Raw genomic sequence first — 26737 nt, forward strand, 5'->3', positions numbered from 1 at the left:
TCCCTTTGCAGACAGGTGCTGCCCCCTCCCCCCCTTCTGCCCAAATGAGGAGGCAGCCGGAGGCACAGCTGAGAGGCTGTTTATTGGGCGCTTCCCAGCTTGCTGGAGGTTACAGTCACAGTGTGTGGAGGGGAGGCTAAGGCCCCCGCAGTCCTGTTAGTTTCACCAGCAAAGCCCCCCTGTCCTGCTGCAGCAGCAGCCTCCTCTCTCCTGCCAAGGCAGCAGCGTGGGCACCTCCTTCTCCACCCAGCGCTGGGGGGGCACCTGGGAGCAATGGGCAGGGCGGCAGCCGTCCCTCAGCACACAGCCCCGCCCGCTACGAGACGCAGGCCCAGGGTCAAGCAAAGCAGTGGGCGTGAGGCTGCTCTGGGCCATGGCACGCAGCAGAGTGATGGTTGGAGGCACCTGCCAGCTCGAGGGGGTGAAGGCGGCAACGTGGTGATCAGCTCTGGCTGAGCGTGGGTGCTTTTTATGGCACGGCGAGGCCAATGCCGTCTGTCACTCAGCTTCCCGCTGCAGCTGCTTGGTGAGGGATTTCCGGTGCTCCTGGATGGCTCTCCATAGCCTGCACACCAGCCCCCTTCTGGCAGGGAGAGACGGAGATGAGTGAGACACGCCCCTGCCCCCCCTTCACAACCGGCTGCAAACAGCCTCAATAATGCCTCGTCCTCTGTCCGGCGCCCAGGGGACGGGACGGGGGCCACGCAGAGGGGATGGTCTCCGTGGGCCTCAGGCCCCACTCAGCGCAGTCTCTTTCTGGGACAGAGCTGCAGTGAAACGCTCCCAGGGCAGAGTCTGCTCAGGCTCCTAGGACGGATTCGTGGTTCACCAAAGCAAATCACCCCATGGACCCCACAGCTATTGTGGCTGGGCTGGGAGGGACAAGCCCTATGCGTGGCCTCTTGGCCCAGCCCGCAGTGCCCCTCCAGGGAAGAGGGCTGGGGCATCAGCCCTGGCTCCCCCTCCTCCCGCCCTACCTGATGCCGGTGTAGAGCAGGTCGTCGTGGGTGGCGCAGGTCAGCAGGTCGGGCAGGGTGAAGCCGTGCTGCAGGAACTGGGGGAGAAAGCGGGCAGCAGAGCTGGTCAGCGAGGGGCGCAGCAGCCAGAGCTAGGATGGGGCCACCCCGCTGGAGTGCTGGAGGGGGACAGGGAGGCGTGTGGGAGGGATGCCCAGGCACCCGGCCCCCACCCCACCAGGGCCTGGGGGAAAGGGGGAGGAGGTGTCCCACTGGAGCCTGCCTCTCCCTCTCCCAACAGGGCTAAGGCCAGGCTCGTAGGGGGGCCCAGGGCTGTCCCCAAGCCGCTGGCCCTTCGGCCAGACTCGCACAGTGCAGGCCACGTACCATCTCGGTCGCATGCTCATCTGCTCCGTGGCTCTGTAACCAGTCAACGAGGAGGGCGTCCACCGCCCCCTGCTGGGGCCCCCGGCGGCGCGCGGCCAAGGCTGTGCGGACAGAAGGGTTCGGACCTGGGTCAGCCTCCCGCAGGACTCTGCAACTCAGCCTCCCCCATGTCTTTGGGCACCAGATGTGTGGCCCGAGGGAGACAAAGCCAGGCCCTTGCTGCCCCAGAGACATGGGCCCCAACGTGGGGCTCAGAGGGAGACCCAGGCCCTGCCCAGATGTGTCAGCTGGAGGGAGACCAAGGTGTGTTCCATCCTGCGATGCCCATCACCCTACCCCTGCAGCCCCACAGAGCTCCCCCGCCCAGCTCCGGCGAGTCCTGGCATCACTCACCTAAGGGCTTGAATCCCTGCAGAGCCCTGGCCTCCTGCTTCGTGGCCTGAAGCGCCCTCCACAGCTGCCTCTGCCACTCCCGCTCCTTCTCCAGCCATGCTTCCAGCAGCCTGCCACGCACCGGGGGGACAAGGCAGAGGGCTGGGAACCGAGGGCCATGCTGGGTGGGAGGTGGGGGGGTAGGGAGGGTGATTGCTACTGCATACCCTCCCCCCTCGCTCAGCCTGGGCATGTCAGAACCACAGCTTGGAGCCCAGCCCAAGTGTGGATCCTAATGCCCTTGGACTGGGAGAGTGGCAGTGCCCTGGTGTGTGGACCCAGGCCAGGAGGGTGGCTGTGGGGCGCTGCCCCCTCCCGCGGGCAGAGGCTGGCACAGAACACGCCTCCCGGACCCAACAGCCAGCTAAAGGCCAGGCTCCCCTCCACGTGGGAGAGCAGCCGGGCGCTCTTACCTGCTCGTCTCCGCGCGGAGGCGGCTGAGCTGCACCAGGAGTGGCAGGGAGTCCGCCGGGGCAGTACGGAAGCCCAGCTCGGTGCTGGTGCTGCTGCCAACACCAGAACTTGGGGTCTCCATGCTGCCCCTCCCCAGGCTGGGCTGGCTCGGTGGAGGAGGTGCTCCCTGCACCTCTGGATCTTCCTCTACCTCCTCTTCGATGCCACCTTCATGGGCTTTGCCCAGGAGGCGCTGCGGCTTCACCCTGAGTTCTGGAAGCGTGGGAGAAACAAAGTGAGCAGGGAGGTGGCTGGCCTGGTGTAGGGCTGATGGGCAGAGGGCAGTGAGCCCTAGGGGTCAGTGCAGCCCCACAGCTCCATGGGCATCGGGCAGGGGTGGGACGAGCAGTAGCATCTGGCTGCCTCTGTTCTCCCAGGGCTCTATGCCCAGGCAGGCGCCCCGTGCTTCCTGGTGGGAAATCTCCCTGCTGGAGCCAGGGAGGGCCATGCCCTGCGGCCTCGGGCACAGAACTCTGCAGGCAGGGGCCCAGGGGTTCTGCCAGCTGATGGGGTGGAGAGAGCTGGGTCTCATGGCCCTAGGGGGGAGCATCCTGCTCCTGCTCCTGCTCCCTCGTACAGTCCGAATACAGAGAGTTACCTTAGCAGCACCCCAAAACACTCCAATGGGACCCCCACCCCAGCCACAAACCCACTGCCGCTCCGCTAGGGAGACAGCTGCTGCCCGGCCAGGCCCTGATTCCCCGTGGGGCTGGATCCAAACGGAACAGAAGCCAGGGCCACCAAACAGCTTCCCACACCCACCCGCCAACGCACCTGTCATGAGGATGGTGAAAGCTGCCTGCACGGCCTGGCCCATGAGGTTATCCAGGGCGAACATCCAGTGCGGCTTGATCTGGTGCTGCCGTAGGAGCTGCTTCACCTGCAGGGATGGGAGAGGATGAGCCGCGCCGGCACTGGAGCCAGCCAGAGACCTTGCCATGCTGACCCCCCCCGCTCCCTCTGGGGTCCCCACAGGGCCTGGGATTACAGAAGCCCCGCTCCCTTTGTTCATTGGCCACACCCTCCATGCTCCTGGGACTGCCCAGGAGAGGCCAGCAATGAAGGAGTTAAAGGCAGTGGGTGCTCAGTATTTGGGGCAATTGAGTTTTAAAGGTCCCGGGCCGGGGGGAGGAAGAAGTGGCCAGGCCCGGCCCAGCCCAGAGGCCTCCTGGGAAGGGCCGAGTACTCACCGTGTCCTGGAAGCAGAAGAGTGGCACCTGCACGTGGTGAAGGCTCAGGCCCTCCGCCCGCAGCGGGGCCTGGAGCTCCAGCAGGTCCTGGCTGAGCTGCCGGTGGCTGGGGGAGCGGATGTAGCTCCTGAGGCAGGACACCAGCTGGGCGATGTGCTCTGAGGACAGCCTCCCCCGGTGCCAGCTCTGAATGGGGAAGGGAAAGGCTCAGCCCGGGGGCGCGAGAGCAGATGGGCTCCCACGCCCGGGAAGCCTCTAAAGGGCACCCGGGCAAGGCTGGGCTGGCAGAGGGAGGGTCTCAGACACACCCCAAGCCAGAGTAAGTGAGTGGAGGGAAGTCGTACAGAAAGCTACTGCAGACCCCCTCCCCCCCCGGAGCCAGGCTGAATGAGCAGCCCCCAGCCCGGTGCAGGGAGTTTAGCCCCTGACCTGCTGCAGAGGGGTCGGAGCCGTGCCCTGTGCAGGGGAGGGGTTGGGCCTGGCTGCCGAGTGTTTGAGGGGCCGGCACTGACCTGGCTCTGGGCCTCCTCCAAGGCAGCCACAAGGCTGGGCTGCTCCTCCGTCAGGATCTGGTGCAGGGTGGCCCTGCGCTCGCTGTCTTTCTTCAGCAGGAACATGCCGCCGCTCTCCTCGGGGACAGGGGAGCTGCTGCAATCCACACCAGCTGGCTCCTCAGCAGTCCTGGGGAGACAGCAGTTGTGGGGCAGGGGGGAAACCTGGCCACTGCAGGGGGGCAGCCCTGTGCTAAACAGCGGATCCAGGACTGCAGCTGACCCACTGTGGAGCCTGGGATGGGAAGGACACCTGGGGCACCCAGCTCTGCTGCCTGTCCAGCCCTCTGGGATATGCACCTCTGGACACTCAGAGTGCTGTGGCTCGCACTGAAAGGGGAGAGTTGGAAGAGAGGAAACACAAGCAGCCCAGTCAGTCCCCACACACCCGTCCCGGGCAGCCAAGCTGTTCTGGAGGACAGCAGGAATTCATATGCTCCAGGGGGAGCCACCCCTCAGCACTGCAGGCCATTTGGGCTGGTAGGACAGGGAGACTCAGGGGCACCCTGAGGGACACCCAGACCAGTGTGGGGGACACTGAATCATGGGGGACAGCTGTGGGGTTTGTCATTCGATCCGAATCTCCCTGGACCAAGAATAACAGGACAAAAAGACCTACAAACAACCTCTCTCCCCAGGCCCCTGCCATCGGCTACAGCAGCAGCTTCCGGCTGCCAGCTGGTAAAGCGGGCTCTGGGAACACCAGGAACAAGCCCTGCTACGCCCATGGAGCAGCCGCTCGTCAGATACCCCTGCGTCACGGGGCTGCGGGGAGCAGGGTGCTCTGGAGAGCAGAGTCTGCGTTCCCCACTCGCCTGCCCCATCCGCCCAGCGGGTGCTGGAGCTGGAGGTGAAATCCCATAAAACTCAGCTGCAGCGACAGCTGATGACCACCAGGTGTCGCCCAATCCCTGCCCTACAAACCCAGCCTGCTGCCCCCCCACCGGTCTGGTCTGGCCCTACATGTAGGAGGGGCTGGGGGAGGCCTTGGGGGGCCGCCTGGGCACATCTGGCTGCTTGATCCCCTAAGGCAGGGGGCTCCCCTTTGACAGCCACCGCCCTGAGACCGTGCGCCCTGCGGGAGGGGTCAGGAAACCCTGCCAGGGATAAATGGTTGGGCATGGGGTTGCCCCACATCCAGGGTGTGGCTAGGGGGTGCTAATGGGGAATGTACCCACCAGGCTGGAGGCGAGGTGACCAGATGTGTTGCTGGGTGCAGTGGGTGGCCCTATGCCCCTCCCCCCGGCTCCTCCCAAGCCTGCCCCTCCTTCCCCCCCCCCAGAAGGGAAGTCATACCCCAGGTAGCTGCGTCTCTGGGCCACCTCGCTGGAGACATGGGCGGGCGAGCTGCTGTCTGACTTGGTAGCTGGTCTGGGGGCCTGGAAGGGCAAGGAGGGGTTCCTGGCCTCGCTGGGCCCCTCTGCTGCAGGGGCAGGAGAGCTGGCTGCAGAGAGACAGGACTGGTTACTTCAGCTCCCCCCGGCAACGCAGCCTACCTGCAAGATACCATGTCCTGCCCCCCTCCCACCCAGGGCTCCCCTGGGCTCCCCCCATCTCCTGCTCCTGCCCCCTGCACCCAGGGCTCCCCCCATCCCCAATATCCTTCTCCTGCCTCCTAGCTCACCCGCCCCTGGTGCGCCTCCCTCTGCAGCTGGCACAGCCTGGCTCCTGGCTTTCCTCCTGCTGGGTGCGGTCAGGAAGGGCTCCTGGAGCAGGGCTGCGGCAGGCGCCCGCTTATCCGGATCCACCTCGAAGCACCGGAGAATGAAGGCCTTGGCTGCCCCCGACATGGAGTCGGGCACCTCGGGGTGCATCTTGAACATGCCCACCTGGAGAGGGAGATGAGGGAGGGGCCATCACAGAGCCCTGGCCCCCGTCCCCCCCAGCAGGGAGTGGGCCCAGAGGGGCACTGCCCCTTGGCTCACCCCCCACCCCACAGCACCAGTTTTCCCCACATCACCCAATGGGCCTTAGCCCATGGCCCAGTCAGGCCTTGGTCTCTCTGCTGAGGCGGCCAATGAGGGGGCCGGTCAGTGCTTATGGTGGCCAGACTGGGACACCGGGAGTTGCAGTGAGACTCACTTCCCCCTTTTGTAGTGGAGGAAGCCATAGCCCTCCCCTGCCAGGAGCCCGGTCAGTCCCCCTCCTCCGACGGTACCAGCGAGCCGTGTCCTCACCTTGAACATGGCAGCCTGTGGGCTGCCCAGCTCATAGAATGGGGGGTTGCCTGTGGCCATCTCGATGATGGTGCAGCCCAGGGACCAGATATCGGCCGGCTTCCCGTAGCCTCGGGGGCCTTGGTCGATGATCTCCGGGGCCATGTACTGCAGGGTGCCTGGAAAGAGACCAGAGCAACTGAGGGAAGCCAGCCCCCAACCCCACGGAGTGCCCCAGATCAGCCAGCGAGCCCCTCCCAAACCCAAATGGGTCAGGGACCCCTTCCCTCCCCTCCTGCCAGGTCCTGAGGATGCCCCTGTGCCTGGCACTGGGCTTCAGTGTCCCCCGTCGGGGGGGGGGGGGACGAGATGGCGAATGGCCCCTTCCCACAGCCCAGCATGCCATAACCCAATGCGGGAGGCTTGCAGCAGAGCCCCTCACCTGTGAAGGTCTCGGCGCAGGGCCTCATCCCAGCCAGCCTCTTGGAGGTCCCAAAGTCAGAGATCTTCAGCACCCCGCTGTAGGTGTTGATAAGGACGTTGTCTCCCTGTCAACCGCCGCCCCCCAATCAGAACAGGTCACAGCTGTGGAGATCCTCCCGGGGCGAGTGCTGGGAGACAGGGTGTGCCCCCCCTGAGATCCGCTAATGCCTCTCACTCCCGCTCTGTCCTGCTCTGGGAGTCAAGGGTGGATCCACCCCATCTGTGCGGCCAGGAGAGGTGGAGGGGGTGGCGAGACCAGATGCCCTAGAACTCCCAGCGCAGGGGGCAGGCCGGGGCCCTGCTTGGGACAGCGGTGGCTTTGCGGAGACCCAGAGCAGCCCACTGAGGTGTTGGAAACCATCCTAGGACTCAGTACAGAGCCCAGTCCCCGGCTAGCAGCCTTGAGGGTGGCGGAGTCCCTGAATTAGCCCAACATCCCCCTCGAGTCCGGGGAAGGCCCCGAGCCCCGTAAGCTGGGTGGTCCCTAGTCGGCTGCTGTTTCTCCCTCCCCGCAATCGCATGGACCAGCCAATGCCCTTACCTTGATGTCCCGGTGGACGATCTGGTTGTCGTGCAGGTAGCGCAGACCCTCCAGGATCTGCTTGGTATAGAACACGATGGTGGGCTCATTGTCCTTCAGGGGCCCCCACTTCGAGCGCAGGAGGGACGAGAGGCTCCCTGGGGACGGGGCAGGAGATGGGAACCCCACTGAGCCTGTGTGCCCACCCCGAGCCCCCACGCCCCAGCACAGAGGTCACCCGGCCCCACCTTGCCGAGCCCCAGTGTCACACCCCAGGCCCAGGGCTGGCCCAGACTGGGGCATCCTGGGTAGGGCAGGAGCCGTAATGGGCTACGGGGAAGCAATGCGAGGCCGTTATGAACCCCCGAGAAGACCCAGGCCACATTAGAGCCAAGGGCCACCAAGGGCAGGAGGCAACTGGCCTGGGACGTGGGATCTGCAACAGCCCAGACAGGCCAGCTGGACGGCAGCACGTCCCCAGGCTGGGGCACCCTGCTCTGTGCAGGAGGCCCCAGGTTTGGCCGCCTCTCTCCTCGGCATCACCAGCCTGGGGCGGGCGCTTGCTCGCCTACCTCCCGGCACCTCCTCCATGAAGATCTTGATGAAGCCGTCCTGGCTGATGGAGCCCAGGTACCGGACAATGTTCCGGTGCCGCAGGCGCTTGTGCAGGGCGATCTCCTCGTGCAGGGGCTGCGAGTACCTGCATGGTGGGAAACGGGGCAGTGAGGATCAAGGGCCACGCCTGCCTGCTCCCAGGGTGCTGGACAATGGGGCCACAGTGCCCCACGATCAGCAAGGCCACCCCCTCCCAGCGGGGCGGGAACCATGCCAAGGACCAGGCAGGGGCCCATCCACCCTGACTAGTGTGCTCACACTGGGACTCTTGCACACCAAGTCAAACTCATCTACCTCCCATGCCCCCGCCTCCAGGGCCCCAGATCACCATGCTGCTGGTACCCTGACTTTCCCAGCAGGCGTGGAAGGGGAGGGCAGGACCCACTGCCTGAGGGTCATTGGTATTGGGCAGGGAGTTTCGGTCATACCACAGTTCACTAATGTCGGATCAGTACCGAATGTGGGGCGGGGGGCGGGTCGCGTGAGGGGCCATCAGCAAACTGGTAACACCCTGATCTCTGATATTTTTGCATGGGGCATGTACGGTAACCCCCCAAAGGCAGGAAACACGGAACTAAAACGTGTTCGAAGCGGACACGGCTGGGGAGTAGGGAAGCAGGCTGCTTCTCGATGTCTCCATCCAGCTGCAATCACAGGCAATTGGCCATGCGCTGGCACAGAGAAGGCTGCAGGGGCAGACCCGCGTGCATCGCAGAAAGCGCCAGCGGGGGGAGAGACCAGCATGGAGACTCCCTGGCACCTTTCTGCACAATGGGAGCACCGGTCTCGGAGGAGGCGACACTGCCAAAGTCCTTGGCCTAGAAAAGACCCCCAGGGATCTCGTTCTGGATTCAATACCCTGATTGGACTTTACACACTGACACGCAGGGCATGCTCGTCTGCTGGCTGGGAGCTATGGGGCACTCAGGGCAACCCAGCCTCTGACTAGTCTGAATCCCAAAACATGAGAGGGGTCCATAGGAAGAACCACCCCCTACCTCCCACGGCTCCTACCTGCTATCCCGCTCCGGGATCTCCTTGATGGCGATGCGCACCTGATTGCTGAGGTCCCGCCCGGCGTAGACGACCCCATAGGTCCCCTTGCCCAGGATCACCCTGTCGCCCGTCTCTGTGTATTCGTAGTCGTACTGCGCAGGCCAGAGCAGGGTCAGAGCACCTGGGGCTAGCTAGCCCTGCCAAGCCCCTCATGCACCCGCAGCTCGGCAAGCTGCATCATGCTCTGGGGCTGCTCCCCAGCATCCACCAGAGACCCCTGCGCCAAGTGCGAGACCACGCCCGCCCCTGGCACTCACCTCCAGGTCCTCGTCCAGGCTGTCACCTGCCTCCTCACCCACCACCGCCAGCTCAGCCACGAAGGAGTGAATCAACTTGCAGAACCTGCCGGCAGAGAAGGGAGAGCGTGCCTAGGTGTGGCCCCACTGCCCAGCCCCTTCAACGGGCTCCCAGGCTGGGCAATGGGCCTGGAGAACCTCCCCATCACCACACACCGGCTCAGCGACCCACTCTGACAGAGCTCCGACCCTGCTGGCTGGCAGATTCATGGGACCCTTGGGCAGACGCAACAATGCCATGTGTGGGGCAGGGCCTAGGGCAGCCCCACAGATGTCTCTTCCGGCTCCCTCCCCTGCCTGGCCCTCCACCCCTCAAACACAGCCCAGAGCAGCTGCTCCCCCAGCCCCAGCAGGGGCTCTGGGTCAGGGGACAGATCCTTTATCCCCTCCCCACAACTCACCAGTGCCATGGCGCTAGGGGGTCCTGCTGCCTCCCCACCCTGCCCCATCAACAGGACCCCCGACCACCAGCAGCAGCAGCGTTGGGGGTCCCTGCCCCTCCCCCTCCCCCCACCCCACTCACCATTGGCAGTGGTGCTGGGTGGGGAAGTACAGCTGGAAGTCCTCGACCGTGTGCAGCACATACAGGAAGCAGCAGCGCTCGTCACACTTGGAGATGCTGGACAGAGAGAGAGGCCAGCACCACACCCCACAGTGAGCGTGGCAGGGGGCCTGCTCCCACCCAAGCCTCACCCCAGACACCCCCCCGCCGGCTCCAGTGTGCTCATGGGCTGCTCGGCTCCTGCAGCTTGGCACAGGCCCCCTCACCAGGCCGGCAGCACCAGCAGCAGGAGCCATGGGGCTGCAGGCCCTGGGGGTGGGTTGGGGAGGGGTGCGAGCACATCCAGAGCTCTGGGGCTGGCACTCCAGCTAACAAGGCTCCTCCGCCTACTGGGGAAGCCTCCTCCCTGCCACGCCAGTCCCCTTGTGGCAACACACACAGAGCGTTCAGGGCCAGCCATGCTCCGTGCCCCGCACTCCACCCCTGCAGGGCTGGGGAGCCTCTCAGAGAAAGCTGGGGGGCTGGTCACTGAACGAACCTGCTGTGCCACGGCCCTTGGAATCTGCTCTGCCAGGCAGCACAGGACCTCCCCAGCTGCCCACCTCCTGCCTACGGGCAGGTCCCTCTCTGGCTCCTTGTGCCATACGCAGCTGGGGAAGCCAAAACCTACTATGGGACCCCCCATGCTCCCAACTAGCCCCGGGCATGGGAACCAAGATGGTCACTTCCACAGTGCAAGGAGGGTGCTGGGGGAGGAGAGGATTTCCGGGTGGACGCAGGCTAACCAGGGAGCGCCTAGGCTGACGGACAGGTTACCCCAAGGGGCAACCAAAGAGTTAAACTCCTCACCTGATTCCACGGATGGAGGAAGCCAGAAAGGTCCAGCTGGAGATCCCTCTCTAGGGGGAAAATAAACCCCCAAAAAAACACGCAGTGTGAACAACAGGAGCCCAGAAAGTCATCACCTTCGGGGGTGGCAAAGGGGTGTTCTCACTCCCTGGGCTCCGAGCCGCCCTACCTCCTCCGTGGGGCAGATGTGGCACAGTGTCATCGACTTTTCAGCCTCGCAATTGCGCACCGTCAGCTGGGCTGGCTGCAGGATTTTGGTCAGCTCCAGAATCAGCACCTGGAAGGGAGGCAGAGAGAGAGGCTGGTGTGGGGGGTCTTTGCCCCCTTCCACTGCATCCTCAGGGGGCTGGAGGAAGGGGACCTTATGACGGGGCTGGGGGTGAGGACCCCAATCAATGCTGATGTTTTTCTCCTTTCACTCAAGGATCCTGCTTCCTCTCCTGGAGCCCCCAGTGTCCCTCTCTGATACACCCCGCAACAGGGACACATTTTAACCTGCAAAGGGCCAGCTCCAGGCTCTGCTCTCCCCCTGCTGCCAGGAGCCTGCTCCAGACCCCCACACAGCAGCACTGGTGACTGAAACCCACAAGCCAGCTGGCCACCGTCACCCCCTGCTCCTGCACACCTGTCTGATTTGTTACCAGGGCAACAGGGCAAAGGTAGCCGCCGGGTCTGTTTTCACCACACATCTGGCCAGGCTTTTCCTTGGGTGTGGCCCCTAGTCCCCTCCCCCACCCACCCACAAACCCCTCCCATCCCATACGCCGACTTGGACACCGATCACCTGGGCTAACTCTGCCCTCACCCTCCCTTATTGTTGGCAGGTGCCAGGCCGGAGGCAGCTCTAGCGGCACGACGGGACTCAACGCACGGAGCCGACTCGCCGAACAGAGCCAGCCGCGCCGAGCACCAGCGGGCTCCTCACCGGGCAGCACTCCGTGGAGACGAAGGGCTGGCAGGACGCCAGCAGGAAGTCCATCCAGAAGTCAGCCTGCTCCTGCTTGGGCATCTTGATCTCCGGGCAGGTCTTGAAGTGTTTGTACAAGAGGAAGGTCTCCATGACGGAGGCCAGGTACCTGCAGGAACAGCCAGGGCAGTGAGATGGAAGGGAGGGACACCCCACCGCGGAATCAGCTTCTGGGTGCTGACAGGCCTCCCGTGCCGTCCTCCATGGGCCCAGGATGGACAAGTTCTCCCACGGGTCACTGGGAAAGCCCAAAGGCCCACGTGAAACCTCCCACACATGGGGCCCCTAGAGAAGACTCTTACTCCAGAAGCTGGCCAAGCTGAACCCAGCCTGGAGAGTCAAACGCCGCTCAGCCCTCCCCTTGCAGAGCTCCCCTACTGAAGGCACAGGCAGGGTGCTGCTGTTTGGGGGGCCCTGATGGGCTCTGAGGGGGGCTGGCATTTCTGCCACCTACCAGACAGGAGCATTGAGCTTGTAGAGTTTCTCAGAGGCCCGGATGACTTTGCTGAGGTCGTTGGCCAGTATCCAGGAGCCCAGGTAGAAGCCCACGTCCCAGTAATGCTGCATCTTCTCCACACTGCCCTTATTGCTCAGCAGGCAGCTCAGCTTGACGCCTGTGGTAGGGGAGCGAGAAGGTTCCTCTTCACCGCTGAGGGCAGGGCGGAGACACGCCCGGGCAGGGCAGGCCCACCCGGCCACCGCCCTGCCCCATTCCACCTTGCCCCATCCCCTCAGCTCACCCCCCCATTTCCCCCGCTCCCACGTCAGCCCCTTTGGCCCAGCCCCGCCCAGTCATAGCCCCACTCCACGCTCTCTCCCTCACCCCCATGGCTCACCACCCCCACCTGTACCCCCTGCTCTCGCTCCCCCTCCCAGCCCAAACCAAAGAACGTCTCCCCATCTCTAGCAGATAAAGTTTCCCCTTCCCTTGCCACTTGACCTGCATAGGACATGGGAGAGAAGCCAGGACGGACAGGGCCCACCTGAATTCCAAGGGACCCCCTCAGTGACTCATCTGGCCACAGAGTGCAAAAGAGACAAACCCATAAACTCCACACACCCCTCAACCCTTCCTTGGGCCATCGTCCAGGGCGTGCCAGGACTACGGGAGAGACAGTTATAATCCCTGGAGGCCCATGGTGCTTTACCCACGGACGACATGGGGAGGGGAAGAGCCACTCACCTATTTGCCGGAGCCGCACGGAGGTTTCGAACTGGTGCCCAGCTGCTATGAGCAGGACGGCAGAGTTAATCCCAGAGTGGAGGCTCGGCTCCGTGTCAAAGGCTTTGCTGTACCTGGGGAATTCAAACATGCAGAGATGCCAGTGACAAAACAGTCACCCGGCTGGATCTCAGGCAGCACCACTGAAATGCAGCCACCTCTGGGGTGGTGGGCACCAAACAACCGATACATGGCAGTGCAGGGAAGGGGCTTTAATCCCAGTGCCAGGGGACCTAGGACTCTCAAGGTGCCAAGAGGGGGGTGTCTCCGATATCCACTTGCTCCAGATAAGTTGCAAAGTCTCATCTGGAAGATTCCATAAACTCAGCTTATCTGCCTCTACATTGTCCCTGCCAGGAACTGAACCTGGGACCCCAGGCTTGCAGAAGCCAGCAAAGCCCACAGACCCTTGCACACGCTCAGGAGTGGCTGCACACTCAGTCCTTTGCACACCCAGCCAAGTGCACGTGCTCCGCGTCTGTGCTCAAAACCCCACGGGCCCAAGGAGCCCACTCCAGTCTCCTCGGCACGGACCTCCCACCCCATCCCCGCCGGAGAGCCCCCCACCCCAGCTCTCACCAGTAATAGGCCTGGTCCCTTTTCTCCGTGTCTGTGAAGCCGGAGCCAATGAACATGTCCTTGTAAATGCGGCCGCACATGCAGTACAGGTCAGGCGCCGCCCCTTCTGGCCTCTCCACCACCGGCAGGAGCACAGAGAGGGCCTTCTCCCGGTCCCCGGGCTGGTTCCGCCTGCCCAGATAACATGCGTGCTCAGCTGCGCCGCATGCACTGCCAGGCACAACGAGCAAACGCCCCAAAGAGGCGCATCAGAGAGAGAGCTGGGGGCCAAGCTCCGCTCCCTGGGCCAATGGCTCTCAGCACAGCAGGATAGAACGCCCCCTTTGTGCTCTGTTGCTGCCGAGGCCGAGGGCTGAATGGACCCTGGCGACTGACCTCCCCTCCTATCCTGACAGGGCAGGGGCAGCCTGGTGGAAGCTTGTTCAGATGCTGCCCAGCGGAGAGAGGATTTCAGGCTTCAATCCTGGCAGCATCCACACATAGGACACCCCGCCCTTCCCCTGCCAAGCACCCGGCCCAGTGCGACAGGTGCCCACCGGCTCCACTGGCACCAGAGGGCGCTCGGCACCCCGGGGGACTGGGAACGGGCCCTGCGCCTGCCCAAGGAAGCATCTCACCTTTCGAGGGCAAAGGTGTAGTGGAAGCGGATGTTGTGCTGCTCGGCCACATCGCAGGTGGGCAGGGCCTGCAGCATCTCCACCAGCCTGATGATGGCGTCGTAGTCCTGCCAAGGAAGCCGGGGGTCAGGCAGAGCAGGCTGCCATCCGCATTCTGTGGGAGGTTCCGGGGGGGACAGGCTGGGCCTGACGCAGCACAGGGGGCTCGGCAGTGGGACGGGCAAACCACGCCACTCAGGATCGCAGCTCCTTCTGCGCCACGCACCCGGAGGTTGTGGTGCACTCGAGGAAACGGCCTTTGTGCCAGGGTGGCATAGAAGCCTGCAGAAGCCCTGTGTCCTGCGGGAGACCTTTCTTCCAGCATGGCCACCCACCCCCAGTGACAGCCAGGCCTGCTGGGCAGCCGGCTGCAGCGACACACCTGCCACACGCTCCGGTTCTGCTGGCCAAGGATGGGGGTTCTGCATCCAGAGACCCTGGTGATCCCCACCAGCTCCCCCTTGGAGAGCCATGTGTCCGCGCTGTGCATGCTCGTGTCTGTGACCCAGGGCCAGCAGCCTCCTGTGAAAGCCACAAGCCAGGGCCTACTCCATGGCATCCCAGGCACCGACCCCACCTCTGCAGCCATCTCCGGTGAGCTTGGGCTGGTGCTCCCAAGGCCACGCCTCCTTTCGAGGACCCAGCCACCGCCCACCTCCCCCATCGTCCCACCTGCCCTACTGGCGCAGGCCGGGGGCGGCTCACCTGCACATCCCGATAGGACAGGAGAAGGTTCATGACGATGTCCAAGCTAAGGAGCTCCACGCTGTCCAGGCGCTGCTGGATGTTGGCCAGCTCCCGGCTCAGCTGCTCCCCGCTGTACATCTCCCGGGCCTTGCGGATGTCCCGGCGGATTGTCTCCCGGAAATAGCCGCTGGAAAACCACCATGCTTAGAGCTGAGTGCAGCCCACTCCTGGATCATAGGCCTGATGGAGAGGGAGCCTTTGTCCTGGACAATTACCCAGTCTCCCCTGGGGGCACTCAGTGGTAGGGGAAGGGGCCGGCTTGACAGCCCTGGGTTCTGAGGGCTCTGGTTATCTGCAGGACAAGGTCTCACCTATCCCACATGAGAGGCGAGCTCCCATGGCCCACTCAACCCTCAGCCCCTCCGCCAAGATAGAGGACAAGGGAGACCACATATCTGAAGGGCGCTACCTCTCATCAAGAGGAAGGGCACATCAGGGGGTGGAAGGAGCAGCAGATGGAGCTGAGCTGGACTGTGGAGAACATAGACTAGGAAGATCTCCCCCTGGCAGTGAAATCTCCTGGAAGGTGGAGTTGGAAAAGGGTGGAAGCCCCATTGCCTGGTGCAGTCCTGGGGCAGGGAAGTGGCCCAGCCCTGGGAGTGCCTAAAAGGGGTCATAAAGGGGACCTCAGACTAGGGTGGGGCCAAGCCGGGAGGGATGGGGAGTTGGGGGAGGGGTGACACAAAGCCCTTCCCCTCACCCTCCGTTTCACTTCCTTCAAGTCCCTCTCTAGTGGCAGTGGGGACCCATGTGCTCAAACAGCTGCAGATCCCACAGCCCAGCGCTGGGGCTCCCCAGGCCTTCACAGCGAACCGTGACTGCAGGGTTCCCCCCACCCCCAGGTTCCCCAGCCTGGGCCCTCTCTCATAGCCATCATCATCCCCCAGAGCCCCGCGCTGGCTCCCTTGGGAGGGCCTTCCACACCTCCAGCCTCAGCAGACATCTCAGGGAGCAGGCAGCAGGCCTCTGGGCTAGCAGAGCCTGCAGGCTCTGGAAGGCAGATTGCACCTACCTGGAAGCAAACCCCCGCCCCCATGACATCTCACAGCCCTCGGCCTTTCCTACTACACCCATCATCCCAGCCCCGTTTCCCACCCCCAGCCTGCATTGCCATGACTGAGAATCCCACAGCAGGAGGCAGAAGGGCCCCTTGTTGCTATCTCCAGAGGCTGACCCATCTCAAAAGGCAGGAAATTGCACTATGGCCAAGTCATTGCATCACAGTTCAGTTCTGCAGCTCCAGCCCCAGAAACAGGTCTTCCTCCGCCCCACAAGGGATGCAGGAAGACAGTGTGATACATGGCTCACAACTGGGGCAGTCAGCGGAGCTGCGCTAGAGCCCAGATCAATCTCGCTGACCCTTGTCAGAACCAGCCCTTCCTGTTCCTGCAAACTAGATTTACTGGCCTTTAAATCTTGACACCCTGTAAAGGGAGTGAGATTTACAGGAGCAAATCTCTGAAATTCAGGCTATTTAACTGGAAACAGGATTGCCACCTGCTTGGGAAATTGCGGGGAGCCTCGGTCTCGAAAGGTTTGCCAACCTCTATTTTTGCAGTGTGGATGGAGGACAGAAAAAGGAGAGAGAAAATGCCTTTAAACAGCTTAAAGTGGCTGCAGCCCACTGGTTTGCCCCTAGCTTGCGCCACTCCCATACGGGCAGGGGGCTGAGGAGTGCAGGGAAAAACCTAGTTTGCAGAATACATATTTCCTTCGAGTGGTCATGTCTGAAACTTGAACGGTGCCTGCTCCAACCAGCACCTTTCCAAGGCGCAGAGAGCTCAAGGCAATGCCTAAGCATTGAAACACCGTGACGTCTAGTGGCCAGGACATTGCTCTGGAGAGCAACCTTTTACTCTGCCACTACTCCCATTGGAACCAATGGGATCGTTCACCGAGAACAGTGCTGGGGAGCTGAAAGAACCCAGCTCTCATGGAGGGAGAGGAGGGCCTTGGACTTCGCAGGCTGGGGAAGCTTATAGAAGATCAGGGTTGGAAGGGACCTCAGGAGGTATCTAGTCCAACCCCCTGCTCAAAGCAGGACCAACCCCAACTAAATCATCCCAGCCAGGGCTTTGTCAAGCCTGACCTTAAAAACCTCTAAGGAAGAAGATTTCACCACCTCCCTAGGGAACCCATCCCAGTGCTTCACCACCCTCCTAGTGAAACAGTGTTTCCTGATATCCAACCTAAACCTCCCCCACTGCAACTTGAGACCATTACTCCTTGTTTTGTCATCTGCTACCACTGAGAACAGTCTAGATCCATCCTCTTTGGAATCCCCTTTCAGATAGTTGAAAGCAACTATCAAATCCCCCCCCATTCTTCTCTTCTGCAGGCTAAACAATCCCAGTTCCCTCAGCCTCTCCTCACCAATCATGTGCCCCAGGCCCCTAATCATTTTTGTTGCCTTCCGCTGGACTCTTTCCAATTTTTCCACATCCTTCTTGTAGTGTGGGGCCCAAAACTGGACCCAGTACTCCAGATGAGGCCTCACCAACGTCGAATAGAGGGGAATGATCACGTCCCTTGATCTGCTGGCAATGCTCCTGCTTATACAGCCCAAAATGCCATTAGCTTTCTTGGCAACAAGAGCACACTGATGCAGATCCACCCAGCCCAGCTCCTTGTACAGGCCACCCCTCATAACACCGCGCCCTGGGCTGGTCATCGGCTGCGAGAATCAAACCTGGGACCTCCGAAGCTGCTTCCCTGGCCGGAACCAACCTAGTCAGTGCAGCGCTCGAGCCCCCCCAGTGCTGGCTGGGCCACATACAGCGGGTGACAAGGCAGCTACAGCTGGCACTCAGAGCAGGCGAAAGAGGCGGCTGCTTGAAGACCCAGTGGTGACAGGCTCAATCAGTTCTGCCAATGACCCACGTAGGGGCACAGTACTGCACTAATCCCCCTGCCCTGCATTCCTGTCACCCCCCGGGCCGGCCGGCGACTCTCCATGGGCCTGGCCATCAATTCCACTCGTCCGGGGAGAGTCGCATTCTGTCATTAGTCCCTTCCATGGCAGCGATGTGCTGAGAGTGGCACACAGACGCAGGCAGCGGTCCAGTCCCTGGAGGAGGGGTAGGCTGAGCCCAGGCTGGGCAGTTTTCCTGTCTCTTTGTGCAAGGCTGACCTCAGCGCTACCCTGGCAGGTCAAGCCAGAATAAAAGCAAAACCAGCGATGGACGTCGGGAGATCCTTGCCCAGGGGAGCAGGGTCTGAGCCGGGGGTGGGCAAACTTTTTGGCCCAAGGGCCACATCGGGGTTGCAAAGGTGTATGAACGGCGGGGTAGGAAAGGCTGTGCCTCCCCAAACAGCCTGGCCCCACCGCCTTCTACCTCCTGCCCCGACTGCCCCCCTCAGAACTCTTGACCCATCCAACCCCCCCTGCTCCTTGTCCCCTAACCGCCCCCTTGGGATCCCCCGCTCTCCACCACCTTACCATGCTGGAGCCAGCCACACTGCTTGGCAGGAGCAGCGGGCCAGAGCCCTGGGGGTGTGGGGCGCTGAGGCTGCGGGGGAGGGGGGACAGCAGGGGAGGGGTCAGGGGCTAGCCTCCCCGAAAGGGAGCTCAGGGGCCAGGAAGGACGGTCCTGCAGACTGGATGTGGCCAATGGGCCGTAGTTTGCCCACCTCTGGTCTGAGCCAAAGGCTGCAAAAGTTAATAGGAGTCTTTCCCTTGCCTTCCATCTGCTTTGGGCCCCCATGCTCGGAGCTGGGTGGTGCCATTCCACACCCCCTCCAGTTCTAACCCCCCAGCGCTGCATTTATGTCCCTGCCTCTAGGTGCCAGCCCCAGCTGGGACCAGGGAAGGCTCCCCCCAGTGGTGGTGGGAGGTAAGGGCCTGTCCTCTCAAGCTCACTGATCAGGGGGCACTGCCACTCAATCCCCCTGCCCTTACTGAAACCCCCACCCCTTTCCCCTCATCCCCCTCCCCCGAGTGCGCTCGGCCGGGCAGTGCGGTACCAGGAGTTGGTGGGGGTAGCCTCCAGCAGCTTGGCGAGCCGCCCCACCAGGGGGGTGAAGAAGGCTTCCATGTTGAAGCTGGGCTGGAAGAACTCAGTCAGGCACTTCATGGTGCTGGCGTCGCAGCAAAGGACTTTGTTCTGGGCCGTCACCACGTAGGGGATGAAGGTGTAAGTGCCGCTGCAGTCCTGGCAGGAAGAGACGGGCCGCCAGGAGTCAGGGGACTGGGCTTCTCCCCTACATCCCCCCTCATCAGCCCATTCTTTCCGAGGGCTCTCAGCACAGACGGCCAGTGAGGGAGACCACGGGGTCCCCTTATAGGCAGTGGTGGTGGTGACAGAGATGCTGCTGTGCTGAGACCCACCTACTCGTTTCATGTAACGTCCTCCAGACAGCAGGGAAAGGAAGAGGAGGGGAACTCTCCCCAAGCTCTGGCCAAACCCCGCCCGCTCGGGTGGCCGAAATACGTCACGTATCATACAGCCCGCACAGGCCTTTTTAATACAATCTGTCCCCCTCCTTTGCTGCATTCTCCAATCAGCAGTGAGAGACTTAAACAACCTTGGCATTTAAATAGCCATTAGTAAGCTCCAGAGTTAACACCCCATTGAAAAGCAGTAAGGCTGCTCATTAGTTGTTGAAACCACTTCCCTGAGCAGGCGAGAGACGTGAAAAGCTTCCTACCTCAGGCCCTCACCAAACAGGTTCCTTGGGGCCAGGGTATTGCCAGGCCCAGGGGCAGGAGTGGGTAATCCGTAGCTCTCAGGCCAAGGGGAGTTTGGGCATCCAAGCAGAGGCAGGTGGTAGTGAACGAAGGTGTCCACACCCCAGCCAGAGCCTGAGTCCACCTCGCGCAGCCAGAAAGCTGCAGCCTTGGTTTCCCAAGCTAAGCCTGTGTCTTCCAGGGGGGGCAATCATCGGGCTGGGGAGACCGAGGAGCAGCTGAACCTGGGCTTTAGGTCACAGGCAGAAACATGTTTGGGGGCTTCAGCTATCATTAGCCCCCCCCCCTTCCCCCCGCCATCTCTGCCTGACAGCAAACCAGGTGCAGAAAGCAGGAAACTGCTGTAAGATTCAGCTGGGCATGTCCCATGTGATCAGCTCCCTGCTACTGAGTCTGGGGCGCAGGGGGCTCTCTATCCTTCCCAGCCCGTTTCTGCTCATGTGGAACAGCGGGGGGGGGGGGAGCGGAGAAGGGCAGCACGTGAACCAGCACTAAGCCGCATCGACAGAGCTGTTTCCAAAATGCCAGGACTGGAACAACAGGGGGTTCGGCAGGCCAGGGCTGAAACCCAGAACTGGAATAACAGGGAGGCGGCTAGAGGCGAGGATTGAGGGGGGGTATGTGTGGGAGAAGAAATGAGCATAAACAGACAAGGTAAAAAAAAACAACAACATGGATTCACAGAAAGTAAATTACACTTACTGAGTTCTTCTGGCAGATATCCTCCTAGAGAGAAAGAGGGTGGATATTTAGCTCTCCATCAACTGAAACAAGCCATTTTGGGAATCTATTTTACATGGTAGGCGGTGAGACACCATGGTGATGGGCAGCAGGAGGACACACCGGGACAGAGAAATTCACTAGGGCCCAGCACTTCCAACACAAGTAGACCTTTAGAGGGACGGGCTCGGTTCTCTTGCACCAACCTCCGAACTGCAACAGAGGTCAGGGGGAATGGAAAAACATATCTGTTTCTGGTGGGATCTGGCTGGGTTTGAACCTTTGCCCTGTACGAGTGCAGCTGCAGCTTTGGAAGCACAGGGTGTTTGCAGAATAGGTCATTAGTAGGTATCATTTCATTAGTGGGAAAAACACCTTTAACATTTTGCTGGCTCAGGCTGACTGGGGGGAGGGCCTGGAAAGGAGGCAGTCTGCATTTTACAGCCAAGCAGCAGATCATCCGTTTGCTGTACGCTCCCTCCCCGCCCCCCGGGGCCCAGCACTGGAGTGCCCTTTAATCCCTGCGTGGGTCAGAAGTGCACCCTAAAGACAGTGCTTGGGTACTGCCTATGGAGGGGAGGTCATGGGAACATGTGGGACTCAGGAATCATAGGTACAGGGGCATTTTTTCCTAAAAGCACCAAGGCATCTATCTAGAGGTTGAAGAGTCCGAAGCAGTTACTATATTTGGGATCCGACCCGAAGTTCATTGGAGTTGGGGGGGGGAGGGGTCTTTCCATCCACTTCAGTGGGCTTTGGATCCTGGACCAGGGCCAAAAGGCTTTGCTGAGCTGACATTTCAGGTCCAATTTTTCCCCAAAGTAGCAGGGCTGGTTGCCAGCACCGGGCCGAGGAACTGAAAGGTGATAGGGTGAAAGTGACACAGAGACTCTCTGAACATATGCGTCTGATTTGAAGCAGAGGCGGCTTGTCCTGTCCCTCCCCAGCTGTTAAGGGTTTATTCCGAGAAGGACAGAGGATTCATGACTATCTCCGAGAGGTCCCCATAGTCCAGAGACTCTAAAAATCACATCATGCCGATTGCTGTCTTGCACTCCCGACTGCTGCAGCAGCTCTCTCCCACTGCCAGGGTTAGAGACGGGGGCTGTATCCCAGGGAAAGCCTTCAGGGCTTGGAGCCGCAGAAAGCGCTCCTGTCTAATGGTTCCTGAGACTGCAGCAGCAGTTTCCATGCTGGAAACAAAGCGAGAGAAAGAAGCATACGGCTAATCGGAAAGACGGGGATTTTAAGATTCCCAACAGCCCACTAGGGCTAGATGCACCAGGATGGCCCAGAACAGATGCATTCAGAGCCAGTAAGATTTCCTAAGCGCCTGACCAATGACCAGAAACAAAATGCTTAGCCCCCCAATAGCCAAGTAATCTTTGTTCAAAATCCCACTCGTTTTGCTGCCATTTAGATTAGCTGTTCAGTTCTGGTTCAAAACTGTGCTTTTGGCACAGGCATCGTTTCAACCCAGGGCAGGAAGGATGGGATTGGGGCTAAGGCACCGAACTGGGCCTCGGGAGATCTGCAATCAGTTCCCAGCTCTGCTACTGCCGCCCCAGGTGAACCTTGGGCAAGTCACTTTGTCTCTGTAGGCCTCAGTTCCCCTCCTATACAAAAAAAAAAGGAAAATCCTCTCTCTCCACCACCCTGGGTGTGGTCCGCTTGGACTGTCAGCTCAGTGGGGCAGGGACTGCATCCTGTGCTCCTGCACAATGGGGCTCGACCTCAGTTAGAGCTTCCAGGTGTTACTGTAATACAAGCAATAAGCAGCAAGTTCAAAACGTCCAGTGTTTGGAACAGCTGAGTTTGCTCTTGCCAGTTTCCTCGTGCCACATTCCAGGCCCAGGCGTTTCCTTGTCACAGGAGACAGATGATGAAGAGGGATCACGCCACGTTGCAAGGTGTTTGCAGCCTCCTCCTGTTCTGCTACCCCGACAGCTCACAGCTGAGCATGATTCCAAGTTGCTGGCGAGTGCTGAAGGCTCAGCGGAGCGCCCACAATCAAAGTAGCGCACGCAGCTTTTGCAAAGGACATGGGGAGCTGCATTCATCTGGCACTTCCTATCTCAAGACCTCGGCCCTCTGAGGGAGGGAAGTATTGCCATTCCGGACTTACAAATGGGGAAACTGAGGCACAGAGCGGCGACATAATGGGGCCAAGCAGAGGCCAAACCCAGGCATCCTGGCCCCAGTCCACTGCTCTAACCACCTGATTTTACCTTCCTAACACTTCCATCTCCCACACGTAACCAGAGACATTTCCTGGCCAACGTGGCCATTTCTCGTACATGCGGTGGCTAAGAGCTCGGACGCGGCTTGCGGGACAGAGGGGCACCGCCCCCACTCACCTTGAGGGCCTGCAGGTCCGGCAGGTCGGTGTGGCAGCACAAGAGGACGTTGTTGGTCATGCTGAAGCTCTCCCGCACCCCGAGGTGGTAGAAGAGCGAGGGCTGGCACAACGAGTTGCTCACTTCCACCACGGCCACATCTGCGGGCAAGGAACAAGGGACCATCGGACACCAGCCGACATCGCTCACGGCCTTTTACGCGCTGACGTGCAGCTGACAGGTCTGGGGCGCTGGGGAATCTCCCTCAATCCCCTCCCCTGAGCCCTAGGGAATAGCAAGGACACTCACTTTGCAGGGTTGGAATGTCCTGGTGAGGAGGATAAAGGGGACATGATCAGGACCAGCCCACAGGGCAGGTGACTAGGCACGTCCCTCACCCCCGATGCTGGGTCTCACCCTCAGCCCGATCGCCAGCTCTCCTGGCCAGAGACTGCTCAGTGCAGTCCCACCACTCTCCTCCATCCCCTGCAAATCCTATTGCCTGCCCTGGCTGTTGCATATAAACCACCAAGCCCAATTACTCAGCACAGCAAGGAACAGGCCTTCCTTTAAGAGGATGCTTCCCCAGCCAAGGACTGCTGGAGGCAGCAGTGTCACTGCTTCATCTCTCCATCCATCTCACATTCCCTCCAGGGGAGCCAAGCGACAGCTGACAGAGGGGACCGAACCCGCCGTAGGCTGTTTAAAGGTCCGGCCCCATCTCCCCTGGGGTAGCCAGGCAGGCCAATCATTGCAACACATACACACAGGCAGGTTTTACAGACCATTTCGGTGGACCAGGAAAAGCCAGACGCCGCCCCGGACCCACAGCTTGAACAGACCAGGGGCGAATATCACCAATACTGTGAGGCACCCCCCAGTGACCATGCAACAACCCATTTTGCACTTCACCATCAGAGGGGTAACGAAAAACAGCAGCACGTCAACCCTCGCAACCTGCCTGCATGCTGAGGTCCAGCTGTATTATAGCAACACTAGGAGAAACTGAGGCAGAGAGAGGTTAAGGGCCCCATTTCCTGAGGTGCCAAGGACCCACATTTCCCGTTGACTTCAAGCAGAGTCATGAGTGCTCAGCAGTTCTTGAAAAGTCAGGCCCTGGTACGGTTTATCCAAGGTCAGAGCCGGGAACAGAACCAGGACTCCTGAGTCCCCTGTCCCTGTGCCTGCTCCAGTTAGTGACTCTGGCCAGCAGCATGGCACCGGAGGGCACATGCCAGAACAACCGACTTGTTCAGCTGGCCAGGAGCGTTGCCCATGGGTTAGCCAGACTCTGACCTTGGGATCTCTTTGTCTCACAAGGCTGCCCGCCAACCTTCTGGCATTATCGATAAAACAGCGTTTCCTCCCCCGAGCCCGGCTGCCTGTGTTGAAGCCAGAATGGAGGCGACAGAGGCTGAAGGTGAGATGGGACCATTCAGACAGAATAAATCACATTAAGCAGAGAACATCCCCTGGTCTAACCTCTCCAAGGGGGAGGGGAGGAATCTTTTCCTCCAGCCCCCCAACCCAATGCCAAAAGCACAAATCCAAGCCACCCTCCCCCCAGCCACAGGATGCAGGTGGCTGTGATCCCTGCTCTGCTCCAGAGGAATTGGGAGCATCACAGATGTCGTGTGAGGAAACCTCAGACCGACAGGAAGTCAGTGACCACACCACACAAGTTATTTCCACATCATTTGACATCCTTCTGCTCCAGTAGCTTCTGACCCCGGAGCCCTTCTTAAAGGGCCAGGCTCTCCAGTCTGATTTGTCCTGGAAGGGCATGCACAGAGCTCGCCACCCCTGCGGTGAGGAGTCTAGCAGGGTGGAATAAAACTGCCTCCCCCCAGAGCAGATTTAAAAGACATTCATCGACTATAAAGCCAGAAGGGAACACTGTGATCACCCAATCTGGCCACCCACATAACAGGCCAGAGAACTTCCCTGAACTGGCTCCTGGTCGATCCAGAAAATCTCCTTTAGAAAAACAGCCAGTGAAGGGAGATGTTCCAGCAGCTTCTCCGACATGTGAAAATAAACGCCAGAGCAAAACCCACAGTCCAGAGAAGGTAGCACACCCAGTAGCCACAGCAGAGTGGCCAGAGAATGATCAGTCCCTTGATAGAGCCCTGCGTGGATACAAAATCTGGTATCCGCATCTGATCCGCACACGGGGTCTATGGACCTGTGCAGATCTGAGGGGCTCTCTCCATTGAGACTGGAAGCCCTCTGACATCCCCTGCCTGGTCAGGATTGCGGTAGTTGGCACTGCCAGGGTTTATGTTGCATCTCTCCTGGTAACTTTCATCACCACTAAATAGGGTGACCAGACAGCAAGTGTGAGAAATTGGGATGGGGGTGGAGATTAATAGGAGCCTATATAAGAAAAAGACCCAAAATCGGGACTGTCCCTATAAAATCAGGACATCTGGTCACCCTAATACTAAATTCACACACACACTCACGCTCTCCTGGACTGTGAGTTTGGAAGGGATATTTTATTGTCTGCTTCCAGGCAGCACCATCCCACAATGCTAATTGAGCAGAGAACAACCGGAGCTGCAGGGATCTGTGTAATAAAGCAATGAAGGTTTGCCATCCTTTCCCCAAGACGGCAGGGAAACAGTAGACAAGACAATGAGGAGGAAGAAACAGGCAGGATGGTCTGGTGCTTAGAGCACAGCACAGGGAATCAGGTGAGCTGGGTTCTAATCCCACCGCTCACACACCTTTGCTCACTGATCTCTCCTTGGGCAAGTCACTCAGGCTCTCTGCAAACATTCAAACACCTGTTAAATGAGGGTAACAGAATAGAGACAAACTTCATTTTAATAATGCAAGATCACAGCTGCTGGAAGTAGGGGTGCTCAGGCCACTGCCGCAACCCCTGGCTTGAAGTCGTTTCCATCATATATAGTTAGGTTCAATGGCTCTCAGCACCCCCACTATAAAAACTGTCCCAGCGCCCCTGCACAAGGCTGTTCATGGGTGTTAGAAATGGAAGGTGCTAAATATTACACAGAATCTATCATTGTCTAGGGACTTCCCTTGGGATGGAGCTCTGAGCTCTGTGTTCCGGAAGGCCAGGCTCCTGCCATGTGAGCTCCAAGAGATAACAGGGGGCCTATGACACACAGATGAGCAGTTCCCACTCCACCTGGCAGAGGGCAGTGGTGAACAAACACACACAGCTGGTAACAGCCTTACTGCAGCTTGCTCCAGGGGCTGGATGATTTCGAGGAAGGAGAAGACTCATCTGCCAACATCTGGCCGCGGCCACGCCCAGAAGCAGCCCTGCTCTCTCCCCTCCCTCACTGACAGCCCTGGGGCTGCTGCAGCTCCCAGGCTGGGGGTGGGGGGGCTGCAAACAGAAATGGGGAGTGTGACTCCCCCCGCCCCAGATCCGGGGGGCTGATGAATGCTGCAGCCTCCTCCGCCCTCCCCAAATCCCGCCCCGCCGGCTGAGGCCGGGCGCAGCTCAGCTCAGCTCACCGGCGTTGTAGAAGCGGTCCAGGGGGCCGGGGTCGCCCAGCGCCAGGGTGCCGAAGGGGACGGTCTGCAGCTCCGCCCGCGCCTCCCGGCAGGCGTCCCGCAGGCAGCGCAGGGGCAGGGACTCGGCCGAGCCCTCGTTGAGGACGCAGACCACGCTCAGCGCCCGGCTCCGGCTGCAGCTGCTGCCCCGGCGGGCCTGGGGCCCGGCCAGCGGCTTGCCGGGGGCGATGGCCATGGCCAGCGGGTCCTGCCAGTAGCTCCCGGCGCGCTCCGCCCGCCGGCTCTCCCCGGCCATGCCCGGGGCTGGTGGGGAGGGGGAGCCCCCCGAGCAGGGCACAGCGCCGGGCACGGCCGTATCCGCCCGGAGTGCGGCAGTTCCCGACTTGGGTCAGTTGCAGCCCACGTGGGGCCCCCGAGCCCCACCCACCAAAACTTTCCCAGAGAGTCGGAGCGGGAGCTGGGTGTGCCCGCTGCTTCCTGTGCAAACGCTGCAGCCACTGGGCGCGGGCCATTGCACCAGCGTCTTCGCTCCAGGATAGGGAGCAGCAAAGGAAACCCACCCTTACCCAGCCCGCCTGAGTCTTCCAGCTGGGAGCCTCCCCCCCCATGGGTTGCATCTTGCAAAGCGGCCTCCAGGAGGCTGTTGGAGGGATTTATGGCCAGGGTCGAAAGCTGTAAAGGAGCCTTGCTTCCACTGGGGGGATTGACGCCAGCTGTGGAGTTGCTGGCCCCATGTTTGCACAAAAGGGCCTCGATCCTGCAATCAGGCCCCCAAAGACCTGCCTTTGGACCTGTGCCGAGGGTGCAAAAATGCATGGCTCCAATTCATAGAAGATTAAAGTTGGAAGGGACCTCAGAAGGTCATCTAGTCCAACCCCCTGCTCA

At 60.8% G+C, this 26737-nt stretch overlaps 1 protein-coding gene across 5 annotated transcripts; it reads right to left on the bottom strand.

Moving 5' to 3' along the window:
- Positions 1-63: 63 nt before the first annotated feature.
- On the bottom strand, positions 64-26215 carry MAP3K6 (mitogen-activated protein kinase kinase kinase 6). Of its 5 annotated transcripts, none has more exons than XM_030538765.1 (29): positions 25853-26214; positions 22382-22521; positions 20007-20030; positions 18581-18768; positions 14576-14744; positions 13832-13938; positions 13215-13385; positions 12597-12709; positions 11868-12027; positions 11372-11522; positions 10616-10723; positions 10447-10496; positions 9619-9714; positions 9057-9141; positions 8758-8891; positions 7701-7828; positions 7150-7286; positions 6568-6673; positions 6147-6304; positions 5594-5798; positions 5266-5413; positions 3931-4099; positions 3419-3604; positions 3003-3108; positions 2189-2441; positions 1737-1846; positions 1344-1444; positions 978-1054; positions 64-583 (listed from the first exon to the last, which is right to left on the bottom strand). In XM_030538765.1, exons 1-29 carry the CDS (start codon positions 26145-26147, stop codon positions 499-501), a joined length of 3960 nt encoding a protein of 1319 aa, XP_030394625.1. In that variant the 5' UTR covers positions 26148-26214; the 3' UTR covers positions 64-498. The 5 variants fall into 5 exon arrangements, with proteins under 5 accessions (XP_030394625.1, XP_030394629.1, XP_030394628.1 ...); XM_030538769.1 differs by having other exon boundaries at positions 22382-22645; positions 25853-25908; XM_030538768.1 differs by having other exon boundaries at positions 22382-22688; positions 25853-25904.
- Between the last annotated feature and the right edge of the window lie 522 nt (positions 26216-26737).

The sequence above is a fragment of the Gopherus evgoodei genome, chromosome 20 (genome assembly GCF_007399415.2).
Source record: "Gopherus evgoodei ecotype Sinaloan lineage chromosome 20, rGopEvg1_v1.p, whole genome shotgun sequence".
Lineage (NCBI taxonomy): Eukaryota > Metazoa > Chordata > Testudines > Testudinidae > Gopherus > Gopherus evgoodei.

Bases quoted from the DNA above. Each gene is read 5' to 3' on its own strand.
- MAP3K6 (XM_030538765.1), bottom strand. From the start codon at position 26,147: ATGGCCGGGGAGAGCCGGCGGGCGGAGCGCGCCGGGAGCTACTGGCAG. The intron at 5,414-5,593 runs GTGAGCTAGGAG...GTCTCTCTGCAG, and splicing joins GGGAGGCGCACCAGGGGCGG to CCAGCTCTCCTGCCCCTGCA. The intron at 2,442-3,002 runs GTGCGTTGGCGG...CCACGCTTCCAG, and splicing joins TTTCACCATCCTCATGACAG to AACTCAGGGTGAAGCCGCAG.